The following is a 13,349-nucleotide window of genomic DNA, read 5'->3' as shown; positions in this document are numbered from 1 at the left end:
TAACTAGCAAGTCTCTGTCCGTTTTTTTTCCCACATGGAAAAGGAGGTCGTTAGCTAGCTATATCTCTTCAGTTTCGATGAATGGTCCTTTACGACATCCAAACAAAGTTGTCCTGTGGCTGTTGTATTTGAAATCATCTCCTGATGTGATCAAAGCAACGATAATGTTTCTTATTGAATTAATTTACAATTTAAGTGTCATGGCTGCATATCAGTTCAAAATTGAGGTGAATCCAGGGGGTACTGTATTGTAAGGACCTCTGCACAGATGGAGGGGGCTTCAAAGGCCTCTGCATTTGGGTGGGGAAGGCTGTAAAACTCCCCTGCCATTGTTGGTGTCAAGGGCTTTGACACCTTTCACTTCACACCTCAGTGCTAATTGATCAGTTCTGTCCTAGCACGCTTGGTAGCCTTAACTTAGCATGCAGTCCCTATAAAAGTAAAATATATCACAAATTAATTTTGTTCTTGGCTTTAAAAGTAGCTTCAGACTAAACATTACTCACTCAGTTCCAGGTTGAATGGTGTTTTCAGGTTTCTTGTCCTTCTTTTGCCAGAGCATTTTCTGTATAGACTTTAGAAATAAGAATCTTTGGTAGTAGGAATCCTTCAAGTTAATTTTGTCCAAAATCAGGTTATAGGTTTGGAGTTTTGATTGGGAGTGAAGGTTATGTTGTGGAGTGTAGAATTCTGTATATGTCCTTGCGGAAAAAATCCAAGTTTATCTAAATCCATCTTTTTGTAAAAACATGCTGAAAAATGTGGGAGCCCATCTGCTCATGATCTCTCTCTCTGCTCTCTTGTGGACCACAAAAAAATAATATAAAATAAAAAAAGACTTACCAGCCTTCGGAAGATGTCAGTGACTTGGACAGTGGAGAAATTGGGTGGAATTATATCAGGCTTCTGCTGGGTTTGAGCTGAGGAAGAAGAGGAGAGACAAATGATCAATTACTGTTTCTCACAGATAATCTGTAAAAATAAAGCAAACACGTGAGTAAATGAGGGATACAACGTATTTTCAAAGCAGGTGCTTAGGGTCCTATATAAAAATGCCCAGATGCCCATTATTTTGGCAATCATAGCTAAAAAAAAATTAAAAAGATCTCAGTGACTTTGAAAGAGGGGTCTCAAAGGAGCATAGAGGGTTTAAATTGTGTGTGCGTGTGTCTCAGTCAGTAGATCTCAACCCAATTGAACACTTATGGGAGATTCTGGAGTGATGCCTGACAGCATTTTCCAACACAATCAACAAAACATCAAATTATTTAATTTCTTGTGGAAGACTTGTGCACAGCACATTGGCCAATGTTTATTTTTCAGTGTAACATTTCTAGTGTTGATTCAGGAGTTAAATTCACTCTACAAGGGGTATAAAATAACCCCCAGTGTTAGTGTTAATAACCAGTTATTGCTTTACACTGTGGAGAGTAAAACGGTTACATCAAAGCCACACCCATCATTTTCATATTTCCCAGCATGCCCTACTGAAGGTCGATACTTTACGATTGTTTTTAGTACAGTGGGGCAAAAAAGTATTTAGTCAGCCAACAATTGTGAACGTTCTCCCACTTAAAAAGATGAGAGGCCTGTAATTTTCATCATAGGTACACTTCAACTATGACAGACAAAATGAGAAAAAAAATCCAGAAAATCACATTGTAGGATTTTTTATTCATTAATTTGCAAATTATGGTGGAAAATAAGTATTTGGTCACCTACAAACAAGCAAGATTTCTGGTTCTCACAGACCTGTAACTACTTCTTTAAGAGGCTCCTCTGTCCTCCATTCGTTACCTGTATTAATGGCACCTGTTTGAACTTGTTATCAGTATAAAAGACACCTGTCCACAATTTCAAACAGTCACACTACAAACTCCACTATGGCCAAGACCAAAGAGCTGTCAAAGGACACCAGAAAAAAATTGTAGACCTGCACCAGGCTGGGAAGACTGAATCTGCAATAGGTAAGCAGCTTGGTTTGAAGAAATCAACTGTGGGAGCAATTATTAGGAAATGGAAGACATACAAGACCACTGATAATCTCCCTCGATCTGGGCCTCCACGCAAAATCTCACCCCGTGGGGTCAAAATTATCACAAGAACGGTGAGCAAAAATCCCAGAACCCCACGGGGAGACCTAGTGAATGACCTCCAGAGAGCTGGGACCAAAGTAACAAAGCCTACCATCAGTAACACACTACGCCGCCAGGGACTCAAATCCTGCAGTGCCAGACGTGTCCCCCTGCTTAAGCCAGTACATGTCCAGGCCCGTCTGAAGTTTGCTAGAGAGCATTTGGATGATCCAGAAGAAGATTGGGAGAATTGCATATGGTCAGATGAAACCAAAATATAACTTTTTGGTAAAAACTCAATTCGTCGTGTTTGGAGGACAAAAAATACCATACCTACTGTGAAGCATAAGGGTGGAAACATCATGCTTTGGGGCTGTTTTTCTGCAAAGGGAACAGGACGACTGATCCGTGTAAAGGAAAGAATGAATGGGGCCATGTATCGTGAGATTTTGAGTGAAAACCTCCTTCCATCAGCAAGGGCATTGAAGATGAAACGTGGCTGGGTCTTTCAGCATGACAATGATCCCAAACACACCGCCCGGGCAACGAAGGAGTGGCTTTGTAAGAAGCATTTCAAGGTCCTGGAGTGGCCTAGCCAGTCTCCAGATCTCAACCCCATAGAAAATCTTTGCTGGGAGTTGAAAGTCCGTGTTGCCCAGCAACAGCCCCGAAACATCACTGCTCTAGAGGAGATCTGCATGGAGGAATGGGCCAAAATACCAGCAACAGTGTGTGAAAACCTTGTGAAGACTTACAGAACACGTTTGACCTCTGTCATTGCCAACAAAGGGTATATAACAAAGTATTGAGATAAACTTTTGTTATTGACCAAATACTTATTTTCCACCATAATTTGCAAATAAATTCAATAAAAATCCTACAATGTGATTTTCTGGATTTTTTTTCTGTCATAGTTGAAGTGTACCTATGATGAAAATTACAGGCCTCATCTTTTTAAGTGGGAGAACTTGCACAATTGGTGGCTGACTAAATACTTTTTTGCCCCACTGTATATGTGTTTTTGCAAGTACATTGATTAATCTTATGCTTCACAAAAGATAAATAACACATCTAAACTGATCCAAATCAGTTACTTACATTTATTTCACCGGTTACTGAAATGGTTGTTAGAGTTTAAATGGTATAGATACTCTTATCATTCTCATTCTGAATGCAGGTGTGGGTGAATAAAAACTCCAACTGTTGGATATCCTAACTGGCTGGATTCCAATAAGAATTACACATCACATTGCATAATGTGATTTACAGGCCTGATGTGGCCTGTAAACCAGGAGTTTCATAACACCACTGTGTTAGGGTAAAACTAGGCAATCAAAGTAAGGCCTTATGATATAAGTATTACATAGTCATAGATTATAATGGTAACATTTGCCTTGGTACTCACTCAGTGAAAGCCACAGGCCTTTAGAATGAAATAATTAAACAACCACTGTCACTAACAAATACTGTCATGGGTGGTAACTCTACAATTCACTCAAAAAGAAAAAGCAACCACGAATATATGATAATTAGGCTTTACACCTTATAGTTTTGAAACACCAAAAAATTATTTACTGTAACACTAAAAGGTGTTCATTTCATACACTGAGAAAGCACTGGTGTCATCAGGGCAAAGGGTGGGTACTTTGAAGAATCTGAAATATTTTGATTTGTTTAACACTTTTGTTGGTTACTACATGATTCCATGTGTTATTTCATAGTTTTGATGTCTTCACTATTATTCTACAATGTAGAAAACAGTAAAAAATAAAGAAAAACCCTTGAATGAGTAGGTGTGTCAAAACCTTTGCCTGGACTCTATTTAAAATAGGACAAGTTTGACTAGAGCGCATTTAAGTCTGGCCAATACTATACAGTGCATTCGGAAATTATTCAGACCCCTTCACTATTTACACATTCCACAGTTACAGCCAAATTTTAAATGTTCCTCGTGAAATCTACACACAATACCTTATGATGGCAAAGCGAAAACAGGTTTTTAGACATTTTTGAAAATGTATAAAAAAAGGAAAAAATAAATACCTTATTTACATAAGTTATCAGGCCCTTTGCGATGAGACTCAAAATTGAGCTCAGGTGCACCCTGTTTCCATTGATCATCCTTGAGATGTTTCTACAACTTGATCAATTGATAGGATTTGGAAAGGCACACACCTGTCTATATAAAAAGGTCCCAGAGTTGACAATGCACGTCAGAGGAAAAAAAGCAAGCCATGAGGTCAAAGGAATTGTCCGCAAAGTTCTGAGACAGGATTGTGTCGAGGCACAGATCTGGTGAAGGGTACCAAAAACAAGTCTGCAGCATTGAAGGTCCCCAAGAACACAGTGGCCTCCAAAATTCTTAAATCAAAGAAATTTGGAACTCTTCAAAGAGCTACAGTGGTTTCTCATTTAACCTCTCTTGGGTAGGGGGCAGTATTTTCAAGTCCGAATGAAAAGCATGCCCAAAGTAAACTGCCTGTTACTCAGGCCCAGAAGCTAGGATATGCATATAATTGGTAGATTTGGATATAAAACTCTAAAGTTTCTAAAACTGTTGAAATGATGTCTGTGAGTATAACAGAACTGATATGGTAGGCGAAACCCCGAGGACAAACCATAAAAAATAAATAATAATAATTCAGCCTTCCACTGTTTCCAATGGCTTTCATGTTTATTATGAGGCGAAGTCCTCCCAGATTGCAGTTCCTAGGGATTCCACTAGATGTCCACAGTCTTTAGAAAGAGTTTCAGGCTGGTTTTTGGAAAAATGAGCTAGAAATTGTAGTTTTTCCTAAGTGGCTGTAGTGTTTCCATGCGCGTGGGTGAAAGCGTGTTCTTTGTTATTTATCTCCGGTAATGAAAATACTATTCTCAGTCTTACATTTTATCATTTATTTACATAATAGGGTACCTGAGGTTTGATTATAAATGTTGTTTGACTTGTTTGGATAAGTTTATTGGTAACGTTTGGAATTCATTTTGTATGCATTTTGAAGGAGGGAAACTGGTGGATTATTGAATGAAGTGCGCCAGCTAAACTAAGTTATGGATATAAAGAAGGACTTTATCGAACAAAAATGACCATGTGTGATGTAACTGGGACATTTGGAGTGTTCGTCAAAGGTAAGAAGTCGGAAGTTTACATACACCTTAGCCAAATACATTTCAACTCAGTTTTTCACAATTCCTGACATTTAATCCTAGTAAAAATTCCCTGCCTTAGGTCAGTTAGGATCACAGTTTACATACACTATTTGGTAGTATTGCCTTGAAATTGTTTTACTTGGGTCAAACATGTCGGGTAGCCTTCCACAAGCTTCACACAATAAGTTGGGTGAATGTTGGCCCATTCCTCCTGACCGAGCTGGTGTAACAGTCAGGTTTGTAGGCCTCCTTGCTCGCACACGCTCTTTCAGTTCTGCCCACATATTTTCTATAGGATTGAGGTCAGGGTTTTGTGATGGCCACTCCAATACATTGACTTTGTTGTCCTTAACTTCCTTACTGAAGTCTTGAGATGTTGCTTCAATAAATCCACAATCTTCCTTAATCTTTTAACCGATGTAAAACACTTATTATTTTCATTAATGTTTATTATTACTATTTTTGTCATTTGAATTTGGCGCTCTGCAATTTCACCGGATGATGTCGATGTGGGACACTAGCGTTCCAATGAGCCCAAAGAAGTTAAGAAATTCAAAAGGTGTTATGATCCTATAAAAAAAAATTGATAATGGAGGTACAATCCGTTAAAGTAGATGGTCAAAGAAAACAGATTGCCTTGAATATACTACTTGAACAGTTATGGCTCATAAATCTATATAGACTGTAAATGACAATCCAAACTTCTTTGAAAACATTTATTATAATCAAATTAGTCTCCAATCCAAGATAGAAATAATTATAATATAATGGTAGGGGACTACAACACAGTTTAGGTACATCAGTGGACCAGAAAGGCAATCATACTACCAACTATCACACGTTGGAATTTATGGATATTTGAAGGCTTAAAACACCTGGATCTCATAAGATACTTGGGAGGCTTAATCAAACTGGTCGGATTGATTATTTTCTGGTATCCTTTCTATTGTGCCAAAATGTGATCAGACCATCAGCTTATTGGCCTCCATGTAACTATGACAGACTTTCCAGGCGGGCGGGGATATTGGAAATTTTACCAGGAATTTTGGACGGACACTACTAAAACAAAAACAAAGGAATTAATAACATACTTTTTTGGGGGGCAAAGTACAGGTTCAGCAGACCACTCATCATGGGATGTCTTTAAAGGCCATTCAATTCAACGTTCATCACAAAAACAGTATGAGTCAGAGAAAAAAGCAGAAATATAAAATCTAACATTACACATCAATTGTGTAGATCAATGTAATGCAGAAGCATTGAATAAACTCAACGCAAAACAAAAGGAGTTTGAGGAACTTATTCAGGAAGGATCAGGTTTCATTTATTTAAAAAATTTAGAAAATTGGATGGAAAACAGCGAAGAATGCACCAAGTTTTTCCTAAATCTTCAATATAGAAACATGTCCAAAAAGAACCTACAAAAAATAGTCAGTCACAATCGATGTAGAAATCCTTCTCTCAGCAAAAGTGAATGTGAATGAGGATGTAAAATATAAAAAATGTTCATCAAGTTCCTCCAATCTCACTTGATGAAAAGTTTTGTGATATCATGTGGGGGCAAAACATTTGTATTAGCAGTACTTGAAATTATTAGGTATCAATCCTGTACTCTGGTTGTGTAAAGTGCCGTTTTCACCTAACTCTGTGCCTAATACACCACAGCTCGTGGTCTTTCCCCCACCCTCTGTACTCTGAATCTTGCATGTTCGGAACGAGGTATCGCTCCTTAACCTCTATTCTAAGAACAAACCATTCTTAGTATTCACGAGTTAACACAGGGGACAGAATTTGGCCACCTCATCCAGTAGATATCAGTTAGGTATCAGTTAGGTTCGACACATTTCCTTAATCCATTCATGGTGGATTAAGGAAATGTAACAAAGTTGGGCTACATAATGCAAGCCCCAACCCAGAATCATTGAACTCTCATTATATTCACAGGGTAGCCTAGTGGTTAGAGCGTTGGACTAGTAACCGGAAGGTTGCAAGTTCAAACCCCCGAGCTGACAAGGTACAAATCTGTCATCTGCCCCTGAACAGGCAGTTAACCCACTGTTCCTAGGCCGTCATTGAAAATAAGAATTTGTTCTTAACTGACTTGCCTAGTTAAATAAAGGTAAAAAAATTAAATAAAATGTTGTGACGGCTCCCTTATTAATAAGTACAATAAAGGTTTTTGATCAAGTATAACCAGATTTGGTGATTGGTTCTGGCTCTCCTCATTTGTTAAATCAGAATATCTACCACATTCTTGACGATGGGATGTGAAACTTCACCTGGTGACCGCTCCTGAAGACCCGGGTAAACCATGCACGGGAGATTCCAAATTGGGGTCTCAGGGAAGCCGCACTCCTTGAAAGGAGCAGCTGGACTCGCCGAAGATCTGAGAGGAAGCGGGTGAGGGTGGATACCACATCCCGAACATAGTATTGAGAGAGGTGAGCAGAATAAACCACCAATAGGTTAAGATGCTCCTGTGAGGGTACTCCTAGAAGCAGAGACTCCCTTAAGGGGTCACAGCTGAGGTAACTGACAGAATTGGGTAAACCAGGCAATATCTCAGAGGAATTATTTCAGAGTAAGTGTCCTCTGGGATTGATTGCTGGTGGAACCAGTTTAGAGTAACCAAAAGTCTGGTTGGTTAGATTGATCCCCCAGCAGACCAGTGAGGTCAGTTAGGTGAGGGACCAGAGCCAGCTGAGTCTGTGTGTCACGTTTTGAGTCGGGGTGAGACACTTGAATAGATTAAATTGGGCATTAGAATAGACAGGTATGCCCTGGGTTACAATTGTTAGATGTTATTGTGAAAGTTTTGTAATACCTGACACTTCACCACAAGTGGAGGTTAGAAAATACAAAGTTAGATTGGACTTTTGGGACCATGTTACACAATTAGGTAGGCAACACGGGTATTCTGTAGGTAGTTTTGCATATCTGGATAGACAAAAAAAGGATCTATACCACCATTATTGCAGTAGGTAAAATTCTGGTGTAGAGGCAACACCCTGCCCTAGGCCCAATGAATTTACAATATTTTGATAATAGTATGGGTTTTCCTGTGTTTTTGGAAAGAGTCTAAAGTATAAACAGCGCTAAATGGTTTCCTTTGTTTGTCTACCCCTCTGTGTCAGTCTGTCTGTGTGTGGTGTGCGAGTGGAACAGGCACCATGGGACACGGTATTCCAGATCCCCCCCAAGGGGGCCCAGAAGGTCATGGCAGATTAGTTGGGGAAGGGACATTCTGGACCAGGTGCAATTATGGCATAGGGAAGGTGGTTTACCTTGACAGGGACACTGAGTTTAACAATGTTAGACAAAGTCAGGGAGAGTGTATGGGTTAAACTGGGTTAAATATTGAAAATGGGAAAGAGAGGCAGAAAGGCATGCACAAAGACAGGATCCATTTAGGGGACAGCCCCGTCAGAATATGGTAGTGCAGACTGAATAGGAAGGGAAAACCGATAAAGACAAGACAGTAAGACAGTGAGAAAGAACAAAAAAAAGAGGATGAGAGATCCCCCCCCCACCCCCCACTCTTTTCCTCCCAATCTCTACCCAGTGCTGCCAGCACCAGTGGCCGCAGCCGGGGGAGGGGCCAACTACCATTCAACTACACCCCGCCAGTTGAACTACACCCCGCCTTCCTCCACTGCGCCTCCTCCCCTGTTTCTTGGGTCCTCTCCACGGCCTATGGAGACCTGTTGAAGGACTTCCTAGTGAGGGGCCTGGCACCTGACCTGGAGAGAGCGGTGAGAACGACGTGCATCAGTTGGGAGACTAAGCCACTGGCGACTGTGGTGCAACACTAAGCACGCTGAGAGACAGCAGTGCACCCAGGTGAAGGCACAGGTCAAGAGGGAGAACCTGAAGAGTACCGAACTCAGGAAGGCTCAGCTGACGTTCTACCAAGGGGCGGCGGATCAAGGCACGGCTGGAGGAAGAAATTGCTACAACTGTGGTAAACCAGGCCATTTTGCTGCTAGCTGCCCAGAAGGACCGACAGGGGTGGATCCAGAGGCAGAGGAGCCCCAAGTCCCCCCCCCCCCCCCCCCCTCGAGGAAGAGGTCCACTAGGAGGACAAAGTCTGTGGTATCCCCCTGCCCAACAACAACCATGGCAGCAACCAACCAACCGAGGGAGAATATTGACGGGCGAAGGAGGTAGTAATTGAGTTAGAATCGTCAGAACAACCAGAAAAGTGTTTTTAAAGAACCATACCCTTCCTCGAATTTAGCCAACAGTGGAGGCTTGCGTCAATGGTGAGTCAATAATATTTCTACTGATACGTGAGCTGCAATATCTGTGATTAACTGTAAAGCTATGACAAAATCTCCCAGTCAAAACTGTAGGGGCTTCAGGCCTCCCATTCAGTATATGGGGGTTTGGTGACCAAACGGATGGCACTGTGATAGACTGCATCCAATTTGTTGAGTAGTGTTGGAGGCTATTTTATAAAATGACATCCCCGAAGACGAGGATCGGCAGGACGGTCAGTTTTACGAGGGCATGTTTGGCAGCATGAGTGAAGGATGCTTTGTTGCGAAATATTAAGCAGATTCTAGATTTCATTTTGGATTGGAGATGCTTAATGTGAGTCTGGAAGGAGAGTTTACAGTCTAACCAGACACCTAGGTATTTGTAGTTGTCCACATATTCTAAGTCAGAACTGTGCAGAGTAGTGATGTTGGACGGGCAGACAGGTGATGGCAGCGATCGGTTGAAGAGCATGCATTTACTTTTACTTGCATTTAAGAGCAGTTGGAGGCCACGGAATGGGGAGTTGTATGGCATCGAAGCTCGTCTGGAGGTTAGTTAACAGTGTTCAAAGAAGGGCCAGAAGGATACAGAATGGTGTTGTCTGCGTAGAGGTGGATCAGAGAATCACCAGCAGCAAGGGCGACATCATTGATGTATACAGAGAAGAGAATCGGCCCGAGAATTTAACCCTAGCAGCACAAGCTCTGAAGATGGATGGGGGGCAATTTATTATTATTTTTTTCACCTTTATTTAACCAGGTAGGCTAGTTGAGAACAAGTTTTCATTTGCAACTGCGACCTGGCCAAGATAAAGCATAGCAGTATGAACAGACAACACAGAGTTACACGTGGAGTAAACAATTAACAAGTCAATAACACAGTAGAAAAAAAGGGGAGTCTATATACATTGTGTGCAAAAGGCATGAGGAGGTAGGCGAATAATTACAATTTTGCAGATTAACACTGGAGTGATAAATTATCAGATGGACATGTACAGGTAGAGATATTGGTGTGCAAAAGAGCAGAAAAGTAAATAAATAAAAACAGTATGGGGATGAGGTAGGTGAAAATGGGTGGGCTATTTACCAATAGACTATGTACAGCTGCAGCGATCGGTTAGCTGCTCAGATAGCAGATGTTTGAAGTTGGTGAGGGAGATAAAAGTCTCCAACTCCAGCTTTAGGGATGATCAGTGAGATACACCTGCTGGAGCGCGTGCTACGGATGGGTGTTGCCATCGTGACCAGTGAACTGAGATAAGGCGGAGCTTTACCTAGCATGGACTTGTAGATGACCTGGAGCCAGTGGGTCTGGCGACGAATATGTAGCGAGGGCCAGCCGACTAGAGCATACAAGTCGCAGTGGTGGGTGGTATAAGGTGCTTTAGTGACAAAACGGATGGCACTGTGATAAACTGCATCCAGTTTGCTGAGTAGAGTGTTGGAAGCAATTTTGTAAACGACATCGCCGAAGTCGAGGATCGGTAGGATAGTCAGTTTTACTAGGCTTTGTTGCGGAATAGAAAGCCGACTCTTGATTTGATTTTCGATTGGAGATGTTTGATATGAGTCTGGAAGGAGAGTTTACAGTCTAGCCAGACACCTAGGTACTTATAGATGTCCACATATTCAAGGTCGGAACCATCCAGGGTGCTGATGCTGGTCAGGCGTGCGGGTGCAGGCAGCGAACGGTTGAAAAGCATGCATTTGGTTTTACTAGCGTTTAAGAGCAGTTGGAGGCCACGGAAGGAGTGTTGTATGGCATTGAAGCTCGTTTGGAGGTTAGATAGCACAGTGTCCAAGGACGGGCCGGAAGTATATAAAATGGTGTCGTCTGCGTAGAGGTGGATCAGGGAATCGCCCGCAGCAAGAGCAACATCATTGATATATACAGAGAAAAGAGTCGGCCCGAGAATTGAACCCTGTGGCACCCCCATAGAGACTGCCAGAGGACCGGACAGCATGCCCTCCGATTTGACACACTGAACTCTGTCTGCAAAGTAATTGGTGAACCAAGCAAGGCAGTCATCCGAAAAACCGAGGCTACTGAGTCTGCCGATAAGAATATGGTGATTGACAGAGTCGAAAGCCTTGGCAAGGTCGATGAAGACGGCTGCACAGTACTGTCTTTTATCGATGGCGGTTATGATATCGTTTAGTACCTTGAGCGTGGCTGAGGTGCACCCGTGACCGGCTCGGAAACCAGATTGTACCTTCTCCGCTGTGCAGTGGGATTCGAGATGGTCAGTGACCTGTTTGTTGACTTGGCTTTCGAAGACCTTAGATAGGCAGGGCAGGATGGATATAGGTCTGTAACAGTTTGGGTCCAGGGTGTCTCCCCCTTTGAAGAGGGGGATGACTGCCGCAGCTTTCCAATCCTTGGGGATCTCAGACGATATGAAAGAGAGGTTGAACAGGCTGGTAATAGGGGTTGCGACAATGGCGGCAGATAGTTTCAGAAATAGAGGGTCCAGATTGTCAAGCCCAGCTGATTTGTACGGGTCCAGGTTTTGCAGCTCTTTCAGAACATCTGCTATCTGGATTTGGGTAAAGGAGAACCTGGAGAGGCTTGGGCGAGTAGCTGCGGGGGGGGCGGAGCTGTTGGCCGAGGTTGGAGTAGCCAGGCGGAAGGCATGGCCAGCCGTTGAGAAATGCTTGTTGAAGTTTTCGATAATCATGGATTTATCGGTGGTGACCGTGTTACCTAGCCTCAGTGCAGTGGGCAGCTGGGAGGAGGTGCTCTTGTTCTCCATGGACTTCAGTGTCCCAGAACTTTTTGGAGTTGGAGCTACAGGATGCAAACTTCTGCCTGAAGAAGCTGGCCTTAGCTTTCCTGACTGACTGCGTGTATTGGTTCCTGACTTCCCTGAACAGTTGCATATCGCGGGGACTATTCGATGCTATTGCAGTCCGCCACAGGATGTTTTTGTGCTGGTCGAGGGCAGTCAGGTCTGGAGTGAACCAAGGGCTGTATCTGTTCTTAGTTCTGCATTTTTTGAACGGAGCATGCCTATCTAAAATGGTGAGGAAGTTACTTTTAAAGAATGACCAGGCATCCTCAACTGACGGGATGAGGTCAATGTCCTTCCAGGATACCCGGGCCAGGTCGATTAGAAAGGCCTGCTCACAGAAGTGTTTTAGGGAGCGTTTGACAGTGATGAGGGGTGGTCGTTTGACTGCAGCAATCAGTTCACATATGGTGTCCAGGGCACAGCTGGGGGCAGAGGGTGGTCTATAGCAAGCGGCAACGGAGAGAGACTTGTTTCTGGAAAGGTGGATTTTTAAAAGTAGAAGGTTGAACTGTTTGGGCACAGACCTGGATAGCAAGACAGAACTCTGCAGGCTCTCTCTGCAGTAGATTGCAACACTGCCCCCTTTGGCAATTCTATCTTGTCGGAAAATGTTATAGTTAGGGATGGAAATTTCTGGGTTTTACATGGTCTTCCTGAGTCAGGATTCAGACACAACCAGGACATCTGGGTTGGCAGAGTGTGCTAGGGCTTCTAATGTTAACATGCATGAAACCTAGGCTATTACGGTAACAGAAGTCAACAAATGATAGCGCCTGGGGAATGGGAGTGGAGCTAGGCACTGCAGGGCCTGGATTCACCTCCACATCACCAGAGGAACAGAGGAGTAGGATGAGGGTACGACTAAACTGGTCGCCTAGTACGTTCAGAACAGATTTCTGGGCATGGTAGAAGATATTAAAGGCATAACGTATGATAGGATGCGAGCACAGTGAGGGTAAACCTGTGCATAGAGTGACAATGAAAGAGATAGTCTCTAGAAATGTAATTCAAGCCAGGTGATGTCACCGCATGTGTGGTAGGTAGAACTAAAGTGTTAAATAAGGCGTATTGAGCAG

The 13,349-nt window shown here is 42.6% G+C and overlaps 1 protein-coding gene across 1 annotated transcript in view; it reads right to left on the bottom strand.

Moving 5' to 3' along the window:
- Nucleotides 1–13,349, bottom strand: part of LOC109897530 (rhophilin-1-like) — a 60,480-nt gene that overhangs the window by 8,813 nt on the left and 38,318 nt on the right. Inside the window, exon 13 of the mRNA XM_020492037.2 lies at nucleotides 844–920. Within this exon, the coding sequence (XP_020347626.2) occupies nucleotides 844–920 (77 nt within the window). The remainder of the gene's footprint in view (nucleotides 1–843; nucleotides 921–13,349) is intronic.

The sequence above is a fragment of the Oncorhynchus kisutch genome, linkage group LG10 (assembly GCF_002021735.2).
Source record: "Oncorhynchus kisutch isolate 150728-3 linkage group LG10, Okis_V2, whole genome shotgun sequence".
Lineage (NCBI taxonomy): Eukaryota > Metazoa > Chordata > Actinopteri > Salmoniformes > Salmonidae > Oncorhynchus > Oncorhynchus kisutch.
The sequence above is the reverse complement of the archived record's forward strand: the minus strand, read 5'-3'. Positions and strand labels throughout refer to the sequence as shown.